Source organism: Medicago truncatula, chromosome 7 (genome assembly GCF_003473485.1).
Source record: "Medicago truncatula cultivar Jemalong A17 chromosome 7, MtrunA17r5.0-ANR, whole genome shotgun sequence".
In the NCBI taxonomy this organism is placed as follows: Eukaryota; Viridiplantae; Streptophyta; class Magnoliopsida; order Fabales; family Fabaceae; genus Medicago; species Medicago truncatula.
This window is the reverse complement of record NC_053048.1, coordinates 347,773-375,524: the sequence shown is the minus strand read 5'-3', so window position 1 is coordinate 375,524 and position 27,752 is coordinate 347,773. Positions and strand designations below refer to the sequence as shown.

The 27,752-nt window shown below is 31.4% G+C and overlaps 3 protein-coding genes across 3 annotated transcripts; all 3 read right to left on the bottom strand.

The window, feature by feature from the left end:
• Window positions 1-3,297: 3,297 nt before the first annotated feature.
• LOC25499786 (auxin-responsive protein SAUR72) lies at window positions 3,298-4,483 on the bottom strand. Its single transcript, XM_013592327.2, has one exon. It carries the CDS (start codon window positions 4,101-4,103, stop codon window positions 3,615-3,617), a length of 489 nt encoding a protein of 162 aa, XP_013447781.1. The 5' UTR covers window positions 4,104-4,483; the 3' UTR covers window positions 3,298-3,614.
• Window positions 4,484-7,803: 3,320 nt separating this feature from the next.
• LOC25499785 (bidirectional sugar transporter N3-like) lies at window positions 7,804-9,600 on the bottom strand. Its single transcript, XM_013592326.3, has 6 exons — window positions 9,416-9,600; window positions 9,140-9,176; window positions 8,846-9,056; window positions 8,589-8,750; window positions 8,372-8,491; window positions 7,804-8,232 (listed from the first exon to the last, which is right to left on the bottom strand). Exons 1-6 carry the CDS (start codon window positions 9,459-9,461, stop codon window positions 8,002-8,004), a joined length of 807 nt encoding a protein of 268 aa, XP_013447780.1. The 5' UTR covers window positions 9,462-9,600; the 3' UTR covers window positions 7,804-8,001.
• Window positions 9,601-22,219: 12,619 nt separating this feature from the next.
• On the bottom strand, window positions 22,220-23,609 carry LOC25499784 (bidirectional sugar transporter N3-like). Its single transcript, XM_024770210.2, has 5 exons — window positions 23,491-23,609; window positions 23,300-23,336; window positions 22,982-23,192; window positions 22,568-22,849; window positions 22,220-22,460 (listed from the first exon to the last, which is right to left on the bottom strand). Exons 1-5 carry the CDS (start codon window positions 23,534-23,536, stop codon window positions 22,230-22,232), a joined length of 807 nt encoding a protein of 268 aa, XP_024625978.2. The 5' UTR covers window positions 23,537-23,609; the 3' UTR covers window positions 22,220-22,229.
• Between the last annotated feature and the right edge of the window lie 4,143 nt (window positions 23,610-27,752).

Sequence of the window (27,752 nt, the reverse complement as noted above, 5' to 3'; positions counted from 1 at the left end):
ATTTTAATTTCTTATCTCTCATGAAAATTTGTATTATTACTTTTTTTTTTTAAAACAAAAATTTGTATTATTACTAAGAGGTATATTTGAAGAATAAAAAAATCAATGTGCATAAAATTTGACACGGTGCTTGCATTTAAGAATAATATATTTTTTCGTTTAAAACATACTATAAAATTTATAAATAGGAACGAAGAAGCAACATTTAGTACTCCTCACCCCCTAATTTTTTTTTTCCAGTACTCTTCCAATCTTATATTATATAGTTTGTGATATGCACACTTCATGAGAAAAAATGATCACCACCTTCAAAATACAAAGAAAATGATTTACTTATACCAATTTTCAATGTAAAATAAATTTTTTTTTTGAAGGACAATGTAAAATAATATGTTGACTAAAACATCATACTTCTTTTATTAAAAAAGATAAATATTTGTAAGTTGTAACTACTTTAATAAATAAGGATAACATTGGTAAAAAATAATTAATGAAGTGATTCATCTTTGATTATATGATTATGTGAACAAGACATTGAAGGCTCGCTGTATCATTACTTATCTTATGCTTTATTCTTGCGGACAATGAATCATTACGATGATGTCTTCGGTAAGCTCCTTTATTCCATTGAAGATAATCAAACAAAATAATAATAATATAAGCTATCTTAAAAAAATATAATATAAGCTAAGATGAAAACTACATTAAATTTTAGATTTATTGTAGTCAAAACTACTTGTCCTACTACATTTGTGCTTCACTTTACGTCAATAAACAATAATTCACCAAAAAATATTGTATATGATTAGCTTAATATATTCATTTATCTAAAGCGAAACAACAATGATATTTAAACATCTTTTATTTATTTTTTTGGTGTTATGGACGTCTTTTATCTATTTACATCTCCAAAACATAAATAAGTGGAATATTCGGAATTTGAACCTCCAACTTTATATATATATATATATTATGCTACATTATTCTCATCAATTGAACTAAGGTCACGAATACAGAGATGATACAAATTGCTTAACTTTATTTTTTAATTTAGTTATTCGAGAACGAACTTTTGATTGGGTTAAAAAAGCCTATATCTTTATCAATTAGATCAATCCATTAGTGTTGGTACTTTTAAAAACATTCATTTCCAATAACTCATTCAACACTTCGTATTTTTTGTTATATCTTTCTTGGTATGACATTGTTATATCTCCATCTCTCTTATGGTGTAGAATGTAGATTAATGGTTTTAGTGTCTACAAATCTTTTCCATTTCTAAATTCATACAAATTAACACTCACAGTGTTTCACTTTATAAATCAATCTTTCAACCTAGTTTATTTTTTTGGGGTTTTACGTGGGTTTTACTATCATGTGATGGTATAAAAGGGGAAAACTTGTTCTTGAAAGTTTCCATACCTTGGCTTCCAGGGTTTCACATAAAAATTCAATTTTTAAGCTTAGTTCCAGAATTATACAATCTGGGTCTTTGAAATCGGGTTCCAAAGGAGCTAACTTTAATGGGTTTTCTTATTTTCTTCAATTTTTAAGAGATTAGGTACACTGGGTTTTAAAAACCCTAAGAATGTGCAACATTGTTGTAATTGTGGCAGACCAAAACCAAGAAGGTCAAAAAAAACGTTGGTTTCATAAGCCTAGACGTGTTTTCATTGTAGTTACTGTTTGTTCAGGTGTTTCATTATTGTATTTTACACATTTGATTCTAATTCCGAAAGCGGTGGAGAGGTGGCTTGGGGAGATTGTGTTTGAAATGATGAAGGTAGAATGGAAGGGGAAGTTATTGACAGTTGGAGAGTTAGGATGATAGGGAATTATATCATTGATGCATTGAAGAGAGGGTTGAGTAATGAGAATGTTGAGTGAACAAAATGGGAAGAAACACTTATTAGTGCATTGGCTAAAAAGGAAGGGAAAGTTAAAGGGAATTGGTACCAAGGGTCACAACCTTCTACTTATTAAAAAGGTAATTAAAGGTTTAGATTTTCACTGCAGAGCATCCAGTGAAATTTTCATCGGAGAGGATCCAAGTTCAGATGAGCTAGATGTTAATGCCTTTTGCTTACCTGGTGGTAAGATAGTTGTTTACATTAAATTTGTCTTTTTTTTTTTTTTTTTTGAAAGAATTAAATTTGTCTTATATGTTAAAGATTTGTTTTATATGTTTTTAGTGAATGATAGCTAACTTACTAACAAAATTGTCATTTTTAAGTTGGTTTTCTAAATCTGTTTAAAATAAATATCGATTTTCTAATTACTGTCTTAAAACATAAAGCATTTACCTTTTTTGTTTGCATGAGAAAAAAGAGAACAAAAACTAAATCCTAATAGAGAATCGTAAAGTATCAACCATCAGAGGATCATGGAATCAAAGAATCTAAACTACTCCCAACTTAGTTAATATATTTGCACATTGACTCCCTTCTAATTGTCTTAATTGTTTTGAATAATATGTATAGTTACAAGAACATCACTAAGAAAAATTTAAAAAAGGGATATATTTTATGTGTGTTCTTAAACTCTAATGTTCTATCATACATGACATCTACAACCTAATAGTCAGTTGTGACGACGTTCTATGCGAGTTTGATCTCAAATTTCAACTCTATCTTCTTTCCATTATATCTATAAAAAAAATAAAAATAGAACTAGATCAAATCAAATAAATATATTTATGTAATTTCTAACTATATATTAAGTGACAACCCAATGGTTCGAGCCCCGCTAGTGCCCTTGGAGGGAGGTAAATGTAATTATCTTTGTAAACGCTCTTTGAGCCCGAAGGTCTTCCCTGCCTTGGACTGGGGCACCATCCCCTCACCCTAAAATTTTTGTAACAAAAAAAAGTGACAACCCAATGAAAGATACTAAAACTCTACATGGATTCATATTAGGAGAAGTAAACGCATAATTAAATAGCCATCATTATTGATGGATCAAATGCTCAACCGTCCATGACATCAAAACAGCCCAACCAACTTAAAAATAGTGACCAATTGATATGGTTTTGTTCATTAATTAAGATTATCATATGGATACATAGACATATATTTGTTTTACTGGATGAAGTAAAGTCAACCCAAAATTATCATTATTGTTTTAAACTATATATTGCAGAAAATTACAAACAAATGAGGCCATATTTGCGGTTATGATGTGATTAATTGGCAATTTAAAATAATGATTTTTGGTGTTGGTGGAATTGAAAAATGTATTTGTGGATAAGAAGTAATAGGACAGAGCACTACATACACAAATAAGAAAAGAGGATCAAAATTTGAATAGAGCAAACCATGGATCACACATTTTATTAATTTCAACATTTGATCATTATACTTGATGATGATCACTACATGCGATGGAAAGAACTTAATACAGCACTAATTGAACTTGCTAGACATTAATATATATATTTTTTACAAGATTGCTAGACATTAATATGTACCCTAGTAATGAGAAATTAATAAAACATTACCATATCCATATAGCTAGCTATTTATGAAGTTTACGTTAATTTTGATAGAGATAATCAGATGCAAGATTCAGACGAACTTCAGATTATCAGAACACCTTTTCTCTTTAAAAAAAGATAATTAAAAGTTGTTTAAGACAATCATTCTAGAAGGGCTAAGAAGATGATAAGAAGAACGAGAACGACCAAAAGTACAACCTTGGAGAGGAGCTTCATTATCCATTTCCATCAACACTTTGTAAAAGACATCAACATTACAAGGAAGAGCCAAAGGTCCTTGGCAGCTATAACCATATTCTGATTCAGCTTCTTCAAGCAACATCTTGAACAAAGGATGATTAGCATACTCAGTTTTGATCACAAACCTTTGCATTTGAGGTCCAACGTACACCGAAAAGCATCCCTCCGGGGCCACTTTCTTTCGTCTATTTTCTTCGCCCCGTGGAAGACCAGGCCATGATTTGCTCCTTCTTGTTGTTGGAGTCACTGATGATGAATATGATTTACTCTTGTGTCCTCCTCCTATGGACTTGCATCTCTCCCACGTTTTTGTGATGAGGCCTATTTTCTTGTTCCCTTTTCCTTGCTTCATGTTCTTGCCAATATCCATTTGTCTTTTTTTTTTTATTTTTGAAAAATAAAAAAGTGTGTGGAATGGAATATAGAAAAAAGTTGGAAATTAAGAGGGAATGTTTTTGTCAACCTCTATCATAAACCAAATTAAACATGACTTTGCTTCTTGGCATCATTGTGTTGCTCATATTTCTTTGCAAATTCACTAATTTATGAGCATAAACACTTTAATTACCATATTATGAGCACAACATGAGGAGTTGAGGATCGATGAGAAGGTTCAGAAGAGCATGAATATGATAGTAATTCCTAATTTTAATGATCAATTCAATTTAAGGAAAGAAGAAGAAGAAGCTAACATAGAGTTATTAATTTCTTCTCCTAGCTTGGGCTGGAAATTTCCGCCACTTTGGTACACTGCTTTAAATAAAGAACCATAGGTTATATAATATTATATATTGATGTATATTATTTCTTATCTAGTGGATTGATTTATTGCAATTTGTCAACGTTGCATTTTTCTTTTCTTAATTATTATTACTAATAGTTTTGTGTGTGTTTGTCTTTGTTCACAAATGAAAACTAGACACCTAAATTCATGCATTTACTCCGTCCACTCGTGTCTATATATTCTTTATTTTTATATCATCCATAATGGTAGGTGTTTCACCTATCTAACACTACACTAAATAGACATCCAATTATGAAGTATATATAAAGAATGATGATTAAGAAAACACCGACTCACTTCACTTTTCATATGTTCCATTTAATAAATCGAAATGAAAAAAATAAGATTTGTTGAAATGTAGCAATATAAAATTACCTATTTTGATTTTCTTTTCGAGGTGTTAGGTTGAAATAAATTGATACTTTTTAAGTATTATCATAAAATGAGTGATGTCGACTTACTATTTATTTATTTTTTCGGTAGTTCTTATCCTTTCTACTCCACAGTTAAATGTCGTTTGAAATTTTATATTATGGTTACTATCATGAGTGACAACAACTTCTCTATGTATTTCCCTTAAAAAAAGATAAACTTCTCTATGTATTTTCTTACTTGTAAAACTTAGCATTTGACAAATGCAAGCGAAAACTTCTTTTCAAATATTTATTCAGCGTGATGCTGATGTTAAATAAATAATCTAATAATTGTTGTCAAAATATTATTACCTATAATATTTTATGACCATAATTTTAAGTCAATGATGACAGATGCCAAATGAAGAGAATACATTTTTATGATATTATTTAAGAATTCATAAAAAATATTGTTAAAGAAAAGAATTTTATATTATATGTAATCATGGACGACAATGAATTTGTCCACACGCCCAGATATACATAATGCATATCGCAGGGAAAATAACATATCCTCTAAAAAAAAAAATAGCGTAAAATAAAATATTACATTGTTGAACATTTTTTTTTTTTTTTTATTATTATTTTTTTTTTTATCAAAAACTCTATAAATCAAATAAGATTACGTAATTGTAACCGACTTCAAATTGTGTATCACCTATAAAGTCGAGTACTTCAGTATGTGTTATAAATAGGAGTTTTTCTATCCACACCCTATATATTTATGGTTACACCTAGTTTTTTAAAAAAGTTTTTGATAATACCAAAATTGTCCTTTTATATAAATTTTCTTAAAATCTTGATTTCATTCATTGTCACTCTAAAATTCCACTCTCTTTCACCCACCAACGATCAAACAATCCTGATGTTCAACTAATCTCTATGAAAGATTAAAGAGTGATTCAAAACATCTTTCATTCATACTCGATTGCATATAAATAAGTGAATTTTTTCTTCTTTTTCAATAACGCTGGTTTCAATTTTCTTCTTCTTGTTCAACTGCATTGTACGACAGTTTCAGTTTTACATTGTTGAGGTTAACTTAAATTCAGTTTAAGTAGGTTCATGTAAACTTAGTTTACATAATCTACTTAAACTTAGTTTACATAACCTACTTAAACTGAGTTTAAGTATGTACACTTAAACTCAGTTTACATGACCTACTTAAACTAAGTTTACATGTACATACTTAAACTGATATTACGTATAATCATTGAACAAGGTTGAACTTTTGGATGTACACTTAAACTTAGTTAACATGACCTCCTTAAAATAAGTTTACATGTACATACTTAAACTGAGATTACATAGAATCATTGAACAAGGTTGAACTTTTAAATGTACACTTAAACTCGGTTTATATGACCTACTTAAACTGAATTTAAATATGTATACTTAAACTCAGTTTACATGACCTACTGAAACTAAGTTTACATGACCTACTTAAATTGAAGAGGGATTTTATGGTGTAACCAAGAAAAAAGGAAGATGCTTTTTGAAAATTAATTTTATGGAAGGGTAATTTTATCATTTTAAGGTGCAAGCATGATTAAACAGGGTGTAATTAGAAAAATTCTATAAATAATGATAAACACACATCTACAAATGATCAATAACACTAATCCTCTTTAATTGGTTTTCTCTAGATTACTCTTTAGGATATTTACCCCCTCATGATATCAACCAACCAATCAAAATGTAATATATATTGACAACATTAAATGTCATAAATGAGTCAATTTTTTATAAAAAAAAATCAATTTTAATCATAAAGTTACTTTTAATACTTTTAATTTTTATTTAATTATAGACAAGATTACATTAGAGGTCATTTATCTTATTTATTTTTAACACTTTGGCCCTTTATCTTTATTTTTTTTCCATTTAGGTCTTTTATGTAATGCCCTATTTTAAATATTTATTTATTTTATTGAGTTTAGAGTCTATTTTTATGCTTATGTGATTTATATGATTTTTGTGAGGTGTTGTTGATTTATTAAGAGGCTTATTTTATTATTTAATAGAATAAGATTTGAAATAAAATAAGATTAAGTTGTGGGGGCTGTTTTGGAAATTAGAAGAGTTAAGCGGAATAAGTGAAGAAATATTATATTATTTGTTGTAGAAATATATTTGTTATAGAGATATAATTGTTATATATATATATATATATATATATATATATAGGAAAATTCTATGGTGAAGTCATGAAAATGACTTTTTTGGTGAAGTAAAAAAATCAGTTTCCTAACTGCACCATAGAAGCTCCCATGTATAAATACCTCAAAGGAAACTTGGTGTTTACATCAAGCATATTGTGAGTTCTATATTAAGAATATTTATATATTTTCAACAAAATGGGATCAAGAGCTTAATTGTGAGAATTGAGAGTATAGAGTTGAGAGATAGGGCGAATCGTGAATACAATTCTTTCCACTTTTCTCTTGTTAAAAAAGAGAATTATAAAAAGTGGTGTCTTCACACGAATGTTGTGTTAGGCTCTCGAGGTGCATTAGAGATTATAGAGAAAGGCTATGAGAAGCCATAAGATGAAGAAAGTTTGTTTCAATGAGAAAGAAGAATTGTCAAATATAAAGAAGAAATACAACAAGTTGTAACCCTCATCCATCAATATGTGGGTAATTCTATGTTTGAGAAGGTTGAGGATGAAACTATCTTAAAGGAAGCTTCGTGTTTACCGGTATTTTTGGTAAACAATAAGACTAGTTTTAAATATTTGGTAAATTCAAGAGAAATCACTCTGAGGCATTAAGAAAGTGAGGAAGATGGTGTGTATCATTAATTAGTTTTTTTTATCAGCCTAAGTAACATAAAAAGGAAAATCTAACTATTCTATTAATTTATGTTATGAATTGAAAAGAAAGGGTGAAACATCATTAATTCATGGATGGCAAGATTTACAATGCAAGATTGATAAATGGTGAAAGCTTAAAGACATAATCACTAGCACATGCATGCATGTAGCTACAACTAAATGAAATTAAAGTAGAAGATATCGTGGCCATAGTAGTGCTCACGAAACAACAACATAATTAACTAAAAAAAAACATTTAAACTCCACAACCGATAGGTTCCTCACTTTTATCCTTTTCCTCATTATCATCATCCTTGTTCTTCTTTTCTTGTTCAATTTTCTCCAATTGGGTCTCTATAACAATACTTTTGGGTGGCTCAATTGGTGCTTTCTTTTCCTTTTTCATAGCTTTTTCCCCACCATTCCTGTAGATTGCATACAGTAGCATCTGAAGTAACCCCAATACGAAACCCAACACATTTGGTAGCTGCACGCACATTAATCATTCACAATGCAATCATTTAATTAGTAACAAAGTTACTAAAAATAATAAAATTATGACAAGTAAGTAAATAAGAAGAAATTTTTATTCACCACTAATTTTATAACAAGTAATTAACACTTACAGCAATGCATATGTCCTTGAGGAAGAGACCATAGCCAAACCACATTGTGGCACTCAATGTGAGAGTGAATGACAAATTGAAAGGCATAAATTCAACACTCTTTGTACGAACAACTTGAGCCTACATATATATAAATTTCAAGAAAATTATTAGATCCATATATTAAGTTCATAAATCAAACTAGAGTATGTTATATATTTATTAATTGAGTACATACCACAATGCTTAGTGGTGCTGCAAAGACACTAACACTAAGGGAAACACAAACCCATCCAAGAACTTGGACACGAAGTGGACCATGCACGGCATAGTTAGTGACTATGAGGATCAAAGCAAAGGACCCCACATTCATTGCCGAAAGTAACTTGAAAGTTAAGTTCTACAATATAATAATAAATATTTAAGGAACAAATTAATTAACTTTATATATTAATGTTCAATATAATTATTGGATTAGTAAATGTATAATAATACCCTTGCATCCCTTGGTGCATAGATGATGTACAATATGATGTAGATGGTCTCTACCACACATCCAAATGAGTTTATGGTAATGAGGAGAAAAGCATCTTTTTTGAGCAATGCATAGTACAACCAAAGCATGGAGCTGAACAAAGCTACTAGGTAAGGTAGTGACTGAAAACCCTCTGTCGATTTCTTCTTGTATATACGGTAAAATGTTGATCTGCAAGTTAAATTAATTATTATTTTTTAATTTTACTAATGAAAGCATAATGTTAATTGATACATACTTAAATAAATACTTACATTGGAGCCAAGAATACCAAGAACGAAATGACGTTACCTGTACATATGTATATAAAAGGTTAAAAGTGTTTATGTGTGAAAAATGTGGTAGTAAGGTGCTAAAATGAAGTGGGATTAACCTATATGCATTGATATTTATAGTTTAGAAAATATGTGTAAAATGTACTTTATTATATATGAAAATCAAATTAGAATCAAGTACTTGTATATATATTTGCCTAGAACAAAAAAGTAAAATACAATTATGTGTCATGTGTTTAACTTTATGCTACGTACCAAGCATGCCAAAGGTAAAAGCCAAAGTGTTGTGACTAATGGCCATGTTTTTGACTTCAGCAACAACAACAACAACTACACAAAATATTAGAGGGTGCAGTGCAGGGAGAGAGAGGAGAGAAACTATATTCTTCCAAACTCAAACCCTAAAACACGTGCATGCAGTTATTATTGATGCTGATGGTGAGGAGGGTCCTTCACAATCCCACTCTATATATACACACTTCCTAAGAGTAAGTAATTAAAAATTACTTAGAAAGGATCTTCACAATAAATTATTTATTGCAAACTGGCTCCCATGAGAAAATGTAAGTACGTCAGGGTGGAATCAGCATTAATACACTTTAATTAATATTTCTATATTCTTCACCATAGGATGATGCATTTCAACATTCATGCAAATTAAACTTGTTAGCCTTCTTACTTTGGTTTTTAATTTTTTCTTTTATTGCTGGCAAGTTGCTTAGATTCCTTTAACGTTACTGAGGCAGAACGAACATAACTAGGGGGTATGGGTTAGTTAGGTACGGATTTTAATTTTACCATTTGAAGGACAAGTTGCTAATTAAATTCTAATTTGATAAGTTATTTACATTTTGTTTTTGTTTAACTTAAATGTTAAAGGATGGCCTGTGAGATGTAATTGATTCAAGTTCTACAATGTATGTATTCATCCCGTGAGAAAATGTGTAGACACTTTATAGGTTTGTAAGTGGTACTACCTCATCCATCCCTAATTTCTTTTCGTTAAATGATCTAGTGACTCGAAATTCAAGTGAACAATAAGATACTATCACACAATAAGACACTTTATGTGTATTCATTTTAGTCCAATGGAAATGTGGGAGATACTATCACATAAGCCCTTAAATATATCACGATTATAAAAATATCTCAAAATATGTCTCTTGCGAGTTAGGTCCACAAATGTGTCTTAACTTACTTGATTTGGTTTATCTTTAAACTTGTCTTTCATTAGTCAATTTAGTCCATGAAATTAATCATACAAGGAACACTTAATATGTTTTCAAAATTTTGATACATAGCGCAAGCTAAAACATTTCTATGATGAGTAAATTTAAAGATTAATTATAAGCTGACATCCTTTTTTGTATCATCCTTGTACACCTCCATGTGGTACTAGGGAGAAGAGAAAGTGAGAGATAAAGTTGGTGAGTGTGTGGAGGCCACATGGTCATGTGTCACTTTTGTGTGTAGAGGTACAAGGGGTGTATGCCACATGGAGTGGTCAACCTATCATTGCTCAAATTTAAAAACATTTCATGTTACAATGACTTCAATGCGCTTCACAGTTTCCACAACAACGCTAACCACCATTTAAAACTATACTCTCAACTATAAGACTTCCAACTCGACCACATATGTTAAGTTCGACTTAGTCAACTCCTCAGACCAATCCCAACTCCACTACCACCCATCAGTTGAGGGAACTCCATTAGGGTCTGTGTGGGAAGAGAGTTTTAGAGGATTTTTCGGGGGAAAGCTTTGGAATGCTAAGTCTATATTTTAAAATATTAAAAGAACAATAAGATAAATGATTATTTAATATTTACGATATGTGTTATTTTAATAACCATTTATTTGACAACTTATGGGACAACTATAAATTGAAAACGAAAAGTATATATTGGTACGAAAACCAAAGCAATAGTGAGATTAAGTAAAAGTATAATGTGAGTATGAGAGATAAAGTTGTCACAAATTGATTGTACAAATATCATTTCCCAATGCTTTAATCACACTTCATTGATTTTAAAAAATATATTTTGTAGTGTAGTTTAAAAGAGAAAAGTAATCCCTCGCTTCCGCTCAATTCCTACTTCTAAAAACCAATAGCTTCACCATTTCTCAACATACTACGTATACTATCAATATATGGAGACCGCAAATTTCAACACCATCCGAACTTCCAAAAGCCACAAATCAGTCAACTGTGTCAGATAATTCGTGATTAAGTTGACGACCCTTCACAAACCAAGTTTTTTTCTCAACAATTCGTTCAACAGTCACCAAGTTTCGCCTTTTCTAGGATTTTCCCCAGAGTAATTCCCAGAAATTTAATAGGCAAAGATCCTATACAAGCTATACTAGGAGATAAAAAATATGAATTTTCTAAAAAAATATCCGACATAGACCACTTCACAAAAATTAAGTAATTCGTATAAATAAAAGAGATAAACTTTTTGTGTGAAGTAGCTTAATGACTTGATCCCATATGCTATAATTATGGAGAAGAGAGGATTCCAAAATTCATATCCTCTCCAGCGGGATATTCAGCAGAGAGTGTGCAGTGAAGTACATCCTCACTTTTAAAATCTTCCAAATCTACAAATGGTATACGAAATAGATGGTTCAGTTTCCACTGTACACACATCTCATGGGAGATGATCTCAGTCCCAACTAACTATTAATATTTGTCATTCATAAAGATAAGAGATTGAAAAAAATAATTTATGTTGTATTGAAAGAGGGAGGTCAATCATTTTAGAACGATACTTTTTTTTACAAATAAGTGGCTCATTTTGAGGCAAATATTTTTTATTTTTTTTTAAAATACAGTGTTGATTGTTACATGAAGGGTGTCTCTGATATGGGAAATATATGATTAATGCATCTCCAAACTAATGGAGCATATTTTTTTTTTTGAACAAGCAAAAATAAGATATATTAACATGGACACCGTAATTGTTACCGCACAAGGTGTGCCAAAACAATCACGAAAATGTCAAGGTCCAAACAAAATTACAACCAAATCAGTCAATACCCAGACGTGAAAGCAGACTCGACCACCACTGTTGAGTACCAAAACTAAATACAACATTACAAGCCTTTAACCACCACAAAGAAGTTGATTTCACTTTATCTAGCATTTGTGGCAAAGAGCTTTGTCTATTTCTAAAAATCATATCATTTCGTTCATTCCACAACACCGAAACACAAAGCAACCAAATCAAGTGGAAGAAAGAACGTCGCCCTCTCGAACAACCTGCATAATTAATAAATTGCAAAAAATGATCTGAATTTGATTGAGAGTCGACCCCTACCACTCCGAGCCATGCCCGCACCATTGGCCATAAGGCACTAAAAGTTGAACAAGACAAAAACAAATGATTAACATCTTCAACGTTCTCGCAACCAGAAACACACAACCGCGCCTCCAAAGGTAAAATGCCACGGTTTGCCAAATGATTTTTTTTGTAGGTAACCGATCCCTCAGAAGTCGCCAAGCAAGGATAGAGACTTTGAGATGAACCTGTTTATGCCAAATTAACTCCATATTTTGATGTAACTGGGGCTGCTCCTGTGATGTCAACATGTCATAGACTCCACGTACAGAATACCCACCATCCTGATTTGGTAACCAAAGTCATCTATCTGTCACTGATTCCTGTAAGGAAACTGTTAGTAATAAAACCCTACACTCCTCTACCAACTTTTCCTCCCAAGCCCACAATCGCTGACGCCACCGCAACGCCTCCCCACCCACGTCCACCCCAACAAGAACATATTCATAACTGAGATTGATTTGTTAACAGCCAAGTCATAAAGGCGACTAAAACGGTCACACAGTGGAACATCTCCGCACCAACGATCACGCCAAAAATCTGTTTTTGTACTGTCTCCCACCCTCCTCCTAACACACGTCCCAAATCAGCCCTCTCCACCCTCGCCTATCCCATCTCTAATCCTCACTATCTCCCTCCACCACGAAGAACAACTCCGGCCCCCATCCTCCAAACCTCCATCCGCCACACCATACCTAGCCACTAACACCTTTCGCCACAAAGCTTCTCTCTCCAATAACAACCACCAACACCATTTACCCAACAAAGCAATATTAAACTCTCGCAACCTCGTAACTCCCAACCCTCCATACTCCTTCCTCATACTCAAAGTATCCCACCTAATGGAGCATATTAAAGTATTGATTTAAACATTATTCTTGGTGGTCAAAGCTAGTCAATCCTAGACCTTTGAATGGAGCTGATTAATGATTTGTAGGGACCTTTCTAATTGTATTTGTGGAAGTAGTCCTCCTCCTCCTCCCTCATTTTGGCGTAAAGCATGATTCCCTCGCACACAAACCACTAACCATTAAAAAAATAAAAATAGAAGGAAAAAAAACTCTCACACACACAAAACACACACACCCATATACAAAACACACAGAAAGTTTCACTCATACACACAATTTACAAAACAGACACACTTTACTTTGTGTTTTAATTGATCTTTATTAAAATTAAATCTTTATTAATGCTTTCTCTAGAAATAGCCTTGTAAAATATGATATCTTGGATCTCTACCTTGTCTTAAAAAATGGTAGTCTAACCTTTGAATATTAAAAATTGTTAAAAGAGTACTAAAAGGTTTGAACATAAAGTTTATAAGTGGGTGTATTTATCATCTTACAAGTTCGTTTTGTAAAAATTGAATTAGACTCAACTCAAATTTTAAGAACATTAGAATCAATTTAAAGATTCGTAGAATCAACTACTATTAAATCACTTGAGTCAGTCTCATGATGTTTACTCTTAACGTATGATAAAGTCCCGTAAAATGTTAAACATAAATTTATAAGTGAAAAGTCCTTCTCATCATACACATCAATTTTGTAAAATTTGGGTTAAGTCCAATCCAAATTCTTTAAAAGGTTTGAACATTAAAATTTCTTTTCCTGATTACACCGTAGAAGCTCCGACCTTTTTTCCCTTTCAAAATTCATTCGAATGGGAAAAATAGAGCTTTCCATTTGTGAGGAGCAGCATGGGTGGATGTATTAAATAAAAGGAAATGGGTCCTATATAATTTTACTAATTAAAAGGTGCCGGAAGAATGAAACAGCCCAAAGTGTTACTAGAGAAATATACACGGTTCATTTAGTGCTTTCTATTTTACTCTTTTCCACCGTCTAATGAGAGACCAAAGTTAGTTCATTAGCATCATTTCATGCATGATTCATGACCACCATTTAGACACAAAAGCTGATTAACTCAGATTCACTAATCATGCTTTTTTTTCGCAGCTTAGAATTAAGGAATCATTTATAAATTAATGTAATTGGACTGAGTCACACAGCCTTCGGTTTAGTGGTCGACACAGGTCACTTAAACAAGCCTCTTCCACCATTAATTAAGCTTCAAACTATAGAATCAAATCTGAATATTACAGCAGTCAACCAACCATGAATCTTGATACTACTTTTTTTTGCTGTAAAATGAGTCGTGATACTTCAATTGAAGAATAAAATCAGGGGTTACTATTTAATACACTTGCATTGCATTTTAGGGCTAGCTAGCTAAAAAATAAATAAAGTGTGCATTAAAGGTTATAAGAGCTCAGCGAATCTTGCAACCGACATGCAATAAAATGTAGCTAGCTTAGGTTAATTTATTTATTTACATTATTGCATTGAATGTGTTAATTACTTTACCATAATATCAGACCACTACCATCCATTACAACTATGTAGCAGGGACCAGGTTTAATCGTACAAACATAGGAGCTATATTATGAGCTAGAGTGCATAATAGTAATATATATTTTCTTAATTAGCAAATCATAATCAAAACTCCAAAGCAACATGCAAGCCATATATCTATGTCTAGTCAATAAAGCATAGCACACTGGTTTTCGACTAAGAAGGTATATACCGCTTATAAACTTCTTGTCCTGACAATTATATTGGTCTCTATTGAACACTTTCTTTTAATTGTATATGAATTTAATTGAAAGGGGTACAAATGATATTTTAACTCATGGAGATTACAAACAACCAATAATATTTAATATTTGATAGACAAAAAAAGACCACAATAAAAGGAAAAAAATGCCACATCGGATGGCTTAAAGATAATAATCGGATTATTTAAGTGTAAAATGTAAACAAGTAGTGACTTGGAATGAACAACCAAACTTTTGAACTTTTGAGAAATGTAAACCCAATTTAAATAACGGACAAAAGAAGTATGAAAATTGCTCATTAGGCCCTTTGACTTGCTTGTATGTCCCTCGAATTTTCGAATTTGACCCTCTCCGTTCGTAATCCCCGAACCGTTCGATAGTTACGTCCTGATACACTGTGAATACATACAAAAACCACCATTTGTGGTTCAAACCTATTTCCTTGCACTTTCCCTCCATACTCCAACAAATCCAACCTCAACGAAATTCGTCAAACTCAAGTTAAAAATAAAAAACGTACGTGGATTGTGGGTCCTTCATATCCAAGTATGCTAGTCAGATTCTGAGTGTGATATCCCACACAGAATCTGTTGAGATAACTCTCCAGCTTCTGTGAGACATTATTCTTTTTAAGGACGTTGACTTCTGGTTGACCCATTTTTAGATATTCCACCATAGTCTTTTAAGCTTCTCTAGTTCTTTCTAATGCTCTTCATATGTTCTTTCTTCATGATAGATATATTCTTGAATCTGCACACTTGAACATATGTTAGTATTCCAATTGTTCTTCAATATTTTGTTATCATCAAAACCTTATAGACTTGTATGAACCATTCTTGTTTTAACAAAATCTTTATTCTTATTGGACATTATACTTAATCTTCATTCCTAATGATAAGGTTTTGTGCATGTGAACCCTACATGTAAAAAGTTTTGTTTGCTTTAAAGTTCATGTTATTTGATATTTTTTTAGGGTGGTTGATACAATTTTAGCAAGTGTACTAATTTATTTCAAAGCAATAATTAAATTTGTATCCACAAGGACTACTCTAATTTCTACTTGGCAATTTCATCAATATTCAAAATATAATTAATTGGGGGATGCACTAAGGCAATTGGTTTGATTTGCAATTTAGAATAAATAATTTAAGAGAAATGATCAGGTCTTTCGAATCATTTGTTCATCGCTAATTGGTAATCTAAACCTAAACATTAATTATTCATCTAGTTTACGATAATTAAGAAAATAGCTCAGTCAATCCCTTGACTCAGAGTCCTCTTTTCATATTACAATCCCCTAATCTCTTAGGTGAATCCATAATCTTCAAAGGTTTGAATGTCCGTTAATTTTAGAAATCACAACTTAACAACTTTCTATCCCTAAATTGTCTGTTAAGTTAAACAATATAATAAAATCCACGTTATAAGGTGGTGTCAACAGTCGTATAATCTCTAAGTTTAATTTATATTTGATGAGAACATAAAAGTATTAAGAACAAATTATACTAAATATACAATATTTGCAATTATAACTAAATGGAGTTTCCAGATCACATGCCCAAAAGATAGAATAGTCATCTAGGACCTAATCACAAAGGAATTAGTTACTCATGGCTACAATATAAACAACTAATACACGAATAGAATTCATTACAAAAATATGATGATTGACTATGAGTTTTGATGGTCTTCCACCCGATCTTCAGTTCTTTAGCTCCTAAAATGTGATTTTCCTCTCAAAATTTTGAACATTTTCCTCTGAAACAAACCTGGTTTTAATATTTTTTCAATTCTGCAAACCCAATCCTTTGAAAAATTCTAATTTCCATCTTGGCGCTGCTAATATCGTGTCACAATTTGAGTAATTCATGACACGATGTTTGTCGAATGCAAACTCTTGAAATTGGTAGCAAAATCGTGACATAATGTTTGTCTTCCTTGTCTCCTCATTTTCTATCTTTTTCAACTCCAAAACCATTCAAATTCATTTGAACTCTACTAACAATTCATCAGTGGCTGAAGTTATTTTGTGTTGATTTATTTTTTTAAACAAAAAGGTTACAACATGGTGCTGCAACCAAAATTCCATTTAAAGAAAAAAATATTACAAAGTAGAGGGGGAACATAGATCAAACCCTCAAGAAGAAACAAACTTATAGTTAGGCATACCTAACTTGTTTTGAATTAAAAAGCTAGAAATGAAGGATGAAGCAGATTCCCAAGAAAACAATTCTTGAATTGTTAAGCCAAAGTTTGCAAGGGAATCAGCACACTGATTTCCTTCTCTAAAAATATGAGATATAACAAAATTCATGCTAGCTAAAAGTTTCATACAATTAAGCCATCTATTGCTTAAGTGCCAAGGAACTATGCTCTTGTTAGAGAAAGCATTCACCACTAGTATGGAATCAGATTTCAACCAGAAATTTAACCAATTCTTATGATAAGCTATCTCTATGGCTCTTATTGCACCAATTAATTCAGCATGAAAGGCAGAAACCATACCAAGATTTTCAGATATGCAAAGTAAATAATCAGCTTTAGAGTTTCTAAAAATAATACCACTTGCAGAAGCTAAAGCAGAAGATGAACCATATGTATTTCCTTTAATCCAATGACTAATAGGAGGATGCCATATGACCTCTTTGATCTGAGGAGCCCTAGGAGAGTGAATATTAACTCTGAACTTCTTGATGATAGAAAAATCCGACATTGATGAGTTTGATGAAGCTTTGGAGTTGTTACCAGATAAAGCTACATTAGAAGAGATTAAAGAAATGGCACTCTTCCAATGTATTGTTTTATCTTTGAATCTAGTTGTATTCCTGGAAAACCAAATAGTTGATAAGACATTGATGATGGCTGCTTTGATCACTATCTTGCACTGAGGGTTCCACCTTCTATCACAGATGTGCCAAATTTCGTCAATATTGTTAAAGTGAAAATTGAAATTTAGAGTATTAGCTAGCCGGTTCTAGATTCTCATTGCATAAGGGCAAGCAAAGAATAAGTGAAATGTTGTTTCTTCTTGACTCAGACAAAGGGTGCAGATGGATGGGAACTTACAATCTCTTTCCTTAAGCTTTTCATCTATAGGCATTCTGTCATGCATAATTCTCCATGCTACAAATGATCTGGATGGAGGAATGTCAATACTCCATATAGTTGTGGCCCAATGAATCTTCTGCATTGTGTGAGATTTCAATTGATAAGCATCCTTGAGTGAAACATCACCAGATTTAGAGTTTGTCCACATCAGCTTAACTTGCTTATGCTCCAAAGGAATCACAATGTTTTCAACAATTTGTGTGAGATTAGGAAATTGTACTTGAAGCTGCCAAGGTATTATCCATTGAAAATCATTCAGATAATCATAGACTCTAGAAGTAAGAGAGTTGTGAATGTTAGGGCGAATATGAAACACCTCACAAAGGGGGAGGCCCACACCAACTATCAGTCCAGAACTTGATATTTTCCCCATTTCCTAACAAACATGTGGAATTCTCATGAAATGTGGTATATTCACTTTTGACATTGCTCCAAATTGAGGAAGAAACATGATGAACAATATGTCTCCTATATCTGAGAACTCTATTTTTTAGGATGACTGCCCACATTTCATCAGAATTAAGCAAATTCCAACAAAGCTTGAGGTTTGAGGCTTCATTAATTTTGATTAAAGATTTCAGACCTAAGCCTCCTTCATCAAATGGTCTATAAAGCATTTTCCAAGCCATAGTAACAAGCTTCCTTTGAGTGATATCCTCACTCCAGATGAAATTTTTTATACATCTTTCCAGATCCTTTAATGAAGAAATGGGCCAAGAATAAACAGTTATACTATGTATCAACATTCCTTGAATCACTGACTTTACTAGCTGAATTCTACCATAAATGGACAGTAATGAGGCTTTCCAAGCACTAAGCTTTAGTTTGATCTTGTCTGCTAAAGGTTGGAAATGCAATGATTTAGGTTTCCCTTTGAAAATGGGAACTCCTAAATAAGAGAATGGTAACTGGCCAATGCTGAAGCCAATTAACTATGCAAGATGATGTAATCTAGATGGTGGAATGGAACCTGAAATGGTTGACTTGTTTACATTATTCATCTGCCCTGATGCTAGTGCATACCTTGTGAAAGTGTCCTTGAGAGCTAATAGACAAGATTGTTTACCCTTACAGTAAACCATTATGTCATCAGCATACAAACTATGTGATGGAATATTGGAGAATCTGGAAGCTTTAATCAATTCAAGCTTTCCCTCCTCCACTAATTTTGAGATACTCCTATTTAAAACATCTTCTGCCAGACAAAATAAAAGGGGAGAGAGGGGTCCCCCTGCCTCACCCCTCTCTTGCAATGGAAATAACCCTATTGACTGCCATTAATATTGATTGAAAGAGTTGCAGAGTTAAGAATCACCTCTATCCATTTGCAAAAAATTTCATTAAAACCAAGACACTTGAGAACTGAAAGAAGAAAGCTCCAATCAAGGGTATCAAATGCTTTAGAGATATCAATCTTTAAAGCCAGGTTCCCCCAAATGCTTTCTTATGAAGAAGATTTGCAGCTTCTGATGCTAAACAGATGCAATCCTTAATGTTACTTCCTTGTATTAAACCCCTCTGCTCAGTTGAAACAATTTCAGGCATGATTTTGGCTAATCTATCTCCAAGAACCTTAGAGATGATTTTGAACTTGAAATTGGCCATTGCATGGTTCTTTTTTTTTTTTTGGGTACAAATTCATTTTATTGTTGGTATAAGTGCATATTATTGAGAGAAAAAAAAGGTTTAATTGCACTTTTGGACCCCTATCTTTTCAAAAGTTGCGGTTTTGGACCCCTAACTAATTTAAATACAAAACAACCCCCTATGTTTTGATTCTTTGGCAGTTTTGGACCCCCAAGGCAAAATAAAAATAAAAAATTTGACACGTGGCACCTCACTTAGGGTGCCACATCAGCGTTGACCGAGTCAATAATGGATTGGGGGTCCAAAACTGGCAAAGAATCAAAACATAGGGGGCTGTTTTGTATTTAAATTAGTTAGGGGTCCATAACCGCAACTTTTGGAAAGATAGGGGTCCAAAAATGCAATTAAACCAAAAAAAAAAAAAAAAAAATCATATTTTTACAATACATGCATCATGGTCCCTAAAAAAAATTCATGCATCATGGTAATATTTTGAGGAAAGTAATTTTCACGATACTGATTTTGTGAAAAATGGTTTCATGACATTGAGGCATACGTCATATAGTATGCATGGTTGATTGTCAAATGCGGCGTTGTTATTTTCCTAATCACATCTGTCAATTTAAATGAAAATTATTTATCCAAATGGGATGATATATCTGGATCATTGTCGAGTCTCACGTGTCATGCATATTGAGCATAATTTCATGTTTTCTTGATAAAAACTTCTTTTTTTGCTATTTCTTTTTATTTGAAAAGCATTTTTATTATTCATTTTATGTCTTTTTTTATGAGTTTCGATGATCTTGTCTTGAACCAAAAATTGATCGTCTAAACTTATTATTTTAGGTGTGAAAGAAGAGATGTTTGATTAATGCTTTGCTTCAAGCACATACAGGAAAAAAATGGATATTTTTAATTAAAATAAACTTTTGCCATAATATCTACAACGTCATTTAATTTATTTAAATTTTCATCATTGAAACTTGTTTAGAAATATGGAGGTGATTTTTCTTCCATTGTAAAATAATTGACTCGTTCCTAAATTCCATTTAATTTTTATTTTCAAAATTTTAATTAGCAAGTTCATTTATTTTATCATTTAATTGTCTATTAAACTAAATTATTTTTCTAATATAAAATCAATTACATGTAGGAAAACTATTTTCCAAGAAAAAAGTCTAGTGGCATATCTTTCTAAATTAAATAAATATTAAAATAATATTTTGGATCAAAATATAGATGTTATAGTGCAAGTATGGGTTGAGTTGAAACATGTGGTTTTAGTTTTTATATAAATCTAAAAAATAAACTTTTACTTATATTTGAGATCGGATGAAGTATAAACATCAACTCGTCCTTTACCATCTACAAATCCATAGGCCCATGCGTTGGTTACTCCATCAAAAAGATTATAAGCACGACAATAATGGGAAGGAAAGAAGACAAAGGTTATCCGAGGAACCACGATCGAGGCCATGACGAGGATAAATATTTGTATTTGTATCTCTATATATAGGCCTAGCTCACAACCCTAGAGGTATCCACGTTTTCTACCCAAAAACCATACATTGTGAACCTCGATCATGGCACATCACTAGCAAAGTTCATATTTCTGATACTTAGCAAGAACATTTTTCTTTTGGCTTTTGCCTAGTTTTGTGATGAGTTGAATTGAATATTAAACGTTTTTTTTAATATTTTTCCTACATTAGAAGTAATCTATTTGTTCAACAATAAAAGAGGTAATCTTTGTACCAAAAAAAAAAAAAAAAAAAGAGGTAATCATGCTTAAGGTACACGGGTACTAAATGTGAATAAGTATCTCAACTGAAAATAAAATATTGGTTTTTTAAATTGTGAGAGTTTAACTTCTGCCGTTGGTAACATATTATGATTATGGTTAGTTAATTAGTTGGTTTAAATGATCAATGAAAACGTTTTTATTTATTTATTTATTTTTTTGAAGGAGTTTTTTTTTTTTTTTTTTTGTGTTGAATTTAAACGTTTAATTGTCGTAGTATCAGAGTCAAATTATGTATGATCAATTATATTTAATTTTTTTGTTAATATATGATCAATTTTATATTGATTTTTACCTTTTATTTTTATTTGTATATTTACTTATATACAGACGGAACACAATTAATTAATGACTTTTCGAACACAATATTGACAATGATGACATAATAAAATTTATTGACCCTCCCACCTCCAAAACTAAAAAATAAAAATACAGATACACAATAATTTTAGAATGATCACTACTCACTAGCTAGCACATGTAATAGTTAAGGTATAGCTACAAACTATGGAAGAATATATATATATATATATATATATATATATATATATATATATATATATATATATATATATATATATATATATATATATATATATATATATAAAATTAGACTTTGGAGTCATACTCAGTTTCTTCAATAGTCTTCTTTTTCTCTTCCTCTTCTTCTCCATCATTTTTCTCGACTTGAAACACTTCACCAGTTCCTCCCAATGAGCTCTCTATAACAACACTTTTTAGTGCTGCCTTTGAATTTGCCTTCTTCTTATCACCATTTCTGTATATGCAATACAGTATCATCTGAACTAACCCTAGTGCAAAACCAAGCACATTTGGAAGCTACACATAAAAATAATATTCATATAAATTAACTAATAATTGTCAATATCATTAAAATTTGATTCATCAAATTAAATAATGATTAAAAAATTAAAATATATACTTACAGCAATGCATATGTCCTTGAGGAAGAGACCATAGCCAAACCACATAATTGCACTCAATGTGAGTGTGAATGACAAATTGAAAGGCATAAACTCAACACTCTTTGTCCGTACAACTTGTGCCACAATGGTTAGTGGTGCTGCAAAAACACTGACTGATATAGAAACACAAATCCATCCAAGAACTTGGACACGAATCGGACCATGCACCGCGTACTTGGTCACCAAAAGGATCAAACCAAATGATCCAATGTTCATTGCCAAAAGCAGCTTAATAGTTAATTTCTGCAATTATGTAATGAATTTATGGACAAAACTTTAGTATATATATATATTGATCAATTATTATAAAGTAGCTAGAAATTTTAATTATATGATGGAAATTAATTAAGGTAGCTGTATATATAGGCCAATTACCCTTGCATCCTTGGTCGCATAGATTATGTACAAGATGATGTAAATGAGCTCTACGACGCACCCAAAAGAGTTAATGGTAATAAGGAGAAATTCATCTTTTTTGAGGAATGCATAATACAACCACAGCATGGAACTGAATAGTGCCACTAGATAAGGTAGTGACTGAAAACCCTCTGTTGATTTTTTCTTGTAGATCCGGTAAAATGTTGTCCTGTATAATAATATTTATTGGAGGGGCTAAGTTAAGTTCAAATATATTTTATTTTATATAATACAATTTATATAGCTTTAAGTAATTAAGTGGAAGTATATACTTACATTGGAGCCAAAAATACCATGAAGGAAATGACATTACCTGTGCATCAAAAAGAAAAATAAATTAATTCTTTAATTTATTCAATACAAATGAGATGCTAGAAATATGATATATTATAATTTGTCTCATATCACTAATATAAAATGGATTGGAAATATTGATCAATTTTTTTTGAATGCATGAGATATCCTACCTAGCATGCCAAAGGCAAATGCCAAAGTGTTGTGACTGATTGCCATGTTGCCTCTAATTTGTATCTAACTCACCCCCTAAATCTTAAATCTTAGGCAATGCAATGCAAACACTGAAGTTGATGAGACAATCCCACTCTTATTGCACATATATATACAACACAAACTCCAAGTGCACAAATAAAAAAATACACACAAAATTATTTTTTAAGTTTGTGCTATTGTGTCGTGGTCAAATAAGAGTCGTGAGGTAGAGACGAATCAGCATTATTCCTTCTTACATTAATTGTCCATCAATCAAAATATACAGGAATGCAAACTTGCAATATTCTCAATGTTACTTAAAGTAGTTCAAAGTGTAAATTAGGTACAACAAGAGTCAGTACTTTTAGTCTTTACTCTAGGAAGTCAGAACAAACTATTTGATATATATTTGCAGGGCTGTCCTCGTAGAATCAGAGGCTCGGCTCTAACATTAAAAAAAGTCCCCCATAAAATAAAAACAATTCTTTTTTAAAAAAGCAAGCCTCTATTCATATTGAAAATAAGATCCAATAAGAAATGATCATCATTGTAACTAACATAAAATAATCAATATTGTAATCAATAAAATTAACAAAAGATTTCAAAGGAATATCTTTATTTATCAACCTTCTACGTTGTTATTTTCTTTAGTTTATACTTGGGCAAAAAAATAAAGTTTATAATGTTATTTCTAGAGAATGATTATAATGTTCGTTATTAGAACATTGTTATTTTATACGACAAGTATGGGCAAAAAACTTGAAGAAGTGCTCTAACAAAAATAAGAAGAAAGAAAAGTTATATTGTGGTTTTATTTGTAAATATATAATCCAATATGCTAATGAGATATAGACTGAATTGGAGAAAAAAAAGAGAATACTACTAGAGGTCATGCTAAAATCAAGGCCCTCTTACACTAAAAAAAATTAAATTAATTAAAGAAGCAAAATGGTGATCCTAAAAAAAAATGAAAATTAATTAAAGTAGCAAAAAGGAGATCCTAAAAAAAATTCAATTAACAAAAGAAGCAAAATAGAGGTTCTAGGTGTTGAACCATTGACCTTAGACATGCCAAAACACATGCGAACCACTACACTATATCTACAAAGTCTAAAGTAGTGACGCATTTTTAGAATATATTCGATTTCTTTGTGCAGCATATTTTTTTAAAAAAATTGGACCCCAAAATTTTGGACGCCCAGCTCAGTAGAGCTGTTTGCACCCCCTCATTGCCGGCCCTGTATATTTGCAAAAGTCTCCCCACTTGATTTCATAATTTGTAGGTACACAATTATTATTGATCACATTCATGATTCATGACAAATAACTTTTTTTTTATTTTACAAAATTGCACTCCCTGTTCTTTAAGTTGATTTCCTATAACAATTTTATCATTTTTTTTCACGTCCATTTTGTCCTTTGGATTCGGTTGTATACGAGTATTCAAACAACAAATATAAAATTTATATGAAAACATGAGTAAAGAACCATAAATTTTAACACTAAAAGCTCTTATCAAAATAAAACAATAGATTTAATTAAATGTTGAAAATTCATATGCAAATTTATCAAAATGACGAAAAAAAATTACGTAAAAATAAACAATAGATCTAAGGGTTTGTTCCAAAGGTTTCTTTTTGTATTCATAGATGTGGTGCTACCATTGTGGTACAACCAATGAGCTCTCTTAACATGTTCAAAGTCGTGACTAGGGTTGGAAATGAGTTGAGTCGGATCGAACCTGTCTGAGCTTGGCTCGACTCGATAAAAATTTGCTCGGCTCGAAACTCGACTCGAGTTCGACACGAACTCTTTTTTCAGCTCGAATTTGACTCGTTTAAAATTCACGAACAGTTCGGTTCGGCTCGTTAGGTTCAATTCGTTGCTCGAGTAATATAATTCAAAAGTTTTTTTTTGTTTTTGTCAAAAATTTATATTTTGACCTCTTAATTTATTTAAAAAAGTATACAAAAATTGTACTAAAACAAAAAACTATAGACCATGTTTGTCTCAAGACTACTAAGTAAAAAAGTAGTAGTAACAACTGTAGTGCAATCCATATAGATTCTCAAATGCACTTCTCTTTTATAACTACTCTTCTGCTATGTTGTTGCTAAACTCCCCGATGTGGGACAAAGTTTAGCACAAGTGTGTTATTTTCTTCTTATTGTTTCTTTCGTTCTTTTTTTTGGGTGATATTCTTTCTCTTTTTTTATTAAATTGTTAATTAAATTAGAAATAATTCTTCCTCCTCTCTTTGATAAAAAAAATAATTCCTCTAAAAACAAGTACATAAATATCATAGAAAGTTTGTAATAAATTACATGTATATATTAATATTAATGCATGTACTTTATAAATTTTTACTTATATATATAATATTATCGAGTTAACTCATGAACCAACCGAGTCGAACTATATAAAGCTCAAGTTCAGCTCATTTGTTTAACGAATTTAATTTTCAGTTCAAGTTCAGCTCGTTTGGTTCATGAACCAAATTCAACGAGTTAATTGTCGAATCAAGTCCCAAACTATTGTCGAGTTGGTTCGGTTCATTGCCAGCCCTAGTCGTGACTTTACCGGCTACTCCCCTTTTCGGTGCAAACCACCATCTTGCACTACTACCAACTGTTGCCCAATCTTCCAGTGAGCTTGTAATAAATTGTTTTTCATAAATAAGTTGTTTTGAATAAGCTGTTTTTGAAAAAGAGATCGTAATAAGTTGTTTTGGACAAATAAGCTGTTTTGGATAAGTTGTTTTTTGAAAAGAGATCGTAATAAGCTGTTTTGGATAAATAAGCTCTTTTGAAAAAGAGATCGTATTAATTTGGTCATATCTAAAATTGGAATTTTGAATTATGACGAGGGCAAAATTGTCAATTTGTATGTTTAACCCCCCAAAATCCCCCAATTTGAAGGAATTTAAAATTGTTACAAATTAAGACCTTCAAAACCCCCCAAAACTTATCCCTTGTTTTTTTAAAACTTGCAAACAAGAATTTACCACTCCACAAGCCTTTCCTTCCCCTTCCCTTCCCTCCAAACCCAATTGCATACAAAGCCTAAGAGAAGAGGTGTGTCTTGTTTAAAAAGATGAGTCTCTTCATGAATTTAAAGTTTAAATTAATAGGCGTATTCTTACTTGAATGGATGTGCTTAATCATGAGTTAATACATCTTTTCATCTGAAATCAATTTTAAAAAAAAAAAATGTATTTCTTTTTTAAGCGTTGTTTCTTAACGGTGTTGTTAGCTGCAAAATTGTACATTTTTTTTTTTTTTAAAGTCAAATGCATCTAAAAGTCTTTTAAGTTTTTCATTTTTTCGAAAGTCGTCCTTTAAGTTTCAAAAGTTCCAAACAAATCCTTTTAGTTTTTGAATCGTTTCAAACAAGTCCTATTGTAGATAGCATAGTTGGTAATTGTTTCCTTGAACTCATCTTTGGTACCAAATCTGGCTCCTAACACCCACTTAAAATTAGTCTTCTTTTTAGGCACTTTGTTGCTATCATCTAAATCATCAACATCATCCTCTAAAATGACTTGTTTGAAACGATTCAAAAACTAAAATGACTTGTTTGGGACTTTTGAAACTTAAAGGAATTGTTTGGGACTTTTGAAAGTTAAAGGACAACTTTAAAAAAAATGAAAATTTTAAAAGACCTTTAGATGCATTTGACTATTTTTTAAACCCTCTTTCTAGTTTGCATACACATTATTCACTAAGCATACAAATAATATTTCATCTCTATTTTATTTGACACAACATCCTCAACTATACAAATTGTCTGGGGGAAACTATACACAGTTGGTATATATTTTAGGGTAACCCTATATTTTATCCCAAATTAAATAAAAATGTTAGGCGCTGGTTCAATTTCCACCATCCAACAGGATCCAAAGAGAGTGGATGTTCTTTTAGGACCAGCAGCTGTTTGACACACAAAAGTTAAATCAGTAAGGTTCACTAATCTTGCTGCTTTTGGTTAAAGATCTAAAAAGAACCTATCAATGTACTAAAAAAACTGAGGAACACTTTAATATTGTGATTTCAAGGTTTAACAGTAACACGTACGTAGCCTTTCAATTTCAATATATATGCAGTGGACATAGATGAGTCAACCATACATTACATCTTTATTATACTCCAATCAAATCTCCCACTTACAGTCAAACTTGTACTCTCAACCATAAATCATAGTAACTCATGATAAACTTTTTGTTTGAATCGAACAATGATAT

Coding starts and splice junctions, on each gene's coding strand:
- LOC25499784 (XM_024770210.2), bottom strand. CDS start 23,536: ATGGCAATCAGTCACAACACTTTGGCATTTGCCTTTGGCATGCTAG. Junction 23,193..23,299: donor ATGGTATTTTTGGCTCCAAT/GTAAGTATATAC, acceptor ATTATTATACAG/GACAACATTTTACCGGATCT. Junction 22,850..22,981: donor ATGCGACCAAGGATGCAAGG/GTAATTGGCCTA, acceptor ACATAATTGCAG/AAATTAACTATTAAGCTGCT.
- LOC25499786 (XM_013592327.2), bottom strand. CDS start 4,103: ATGGATATTGGCAAGAACATGAAGCAAGGAAAAGGGAACAAGAAAATA.
- LOC25499785 (XM_013592326.3), bottom strand. CDS start 9,461: ATGGCCATTAGTCACAACACTTTGGCTTTTACCTTTGGCATGCTTG. Junction 8,492..8,588: donor CAGCACCACTAAGCATTGTG/GTATGTACTCAA, acceptor ATATATATGTAG/GCTCAAGTTGTTCGTACAAA. Junction 8,233..8,371: donor TCAAGGACATATGCATTGCT/GTAAGTGTTAAT, acceptor ATGTGCGTGCAG/CTACCAAATGTGTTGGGTTT.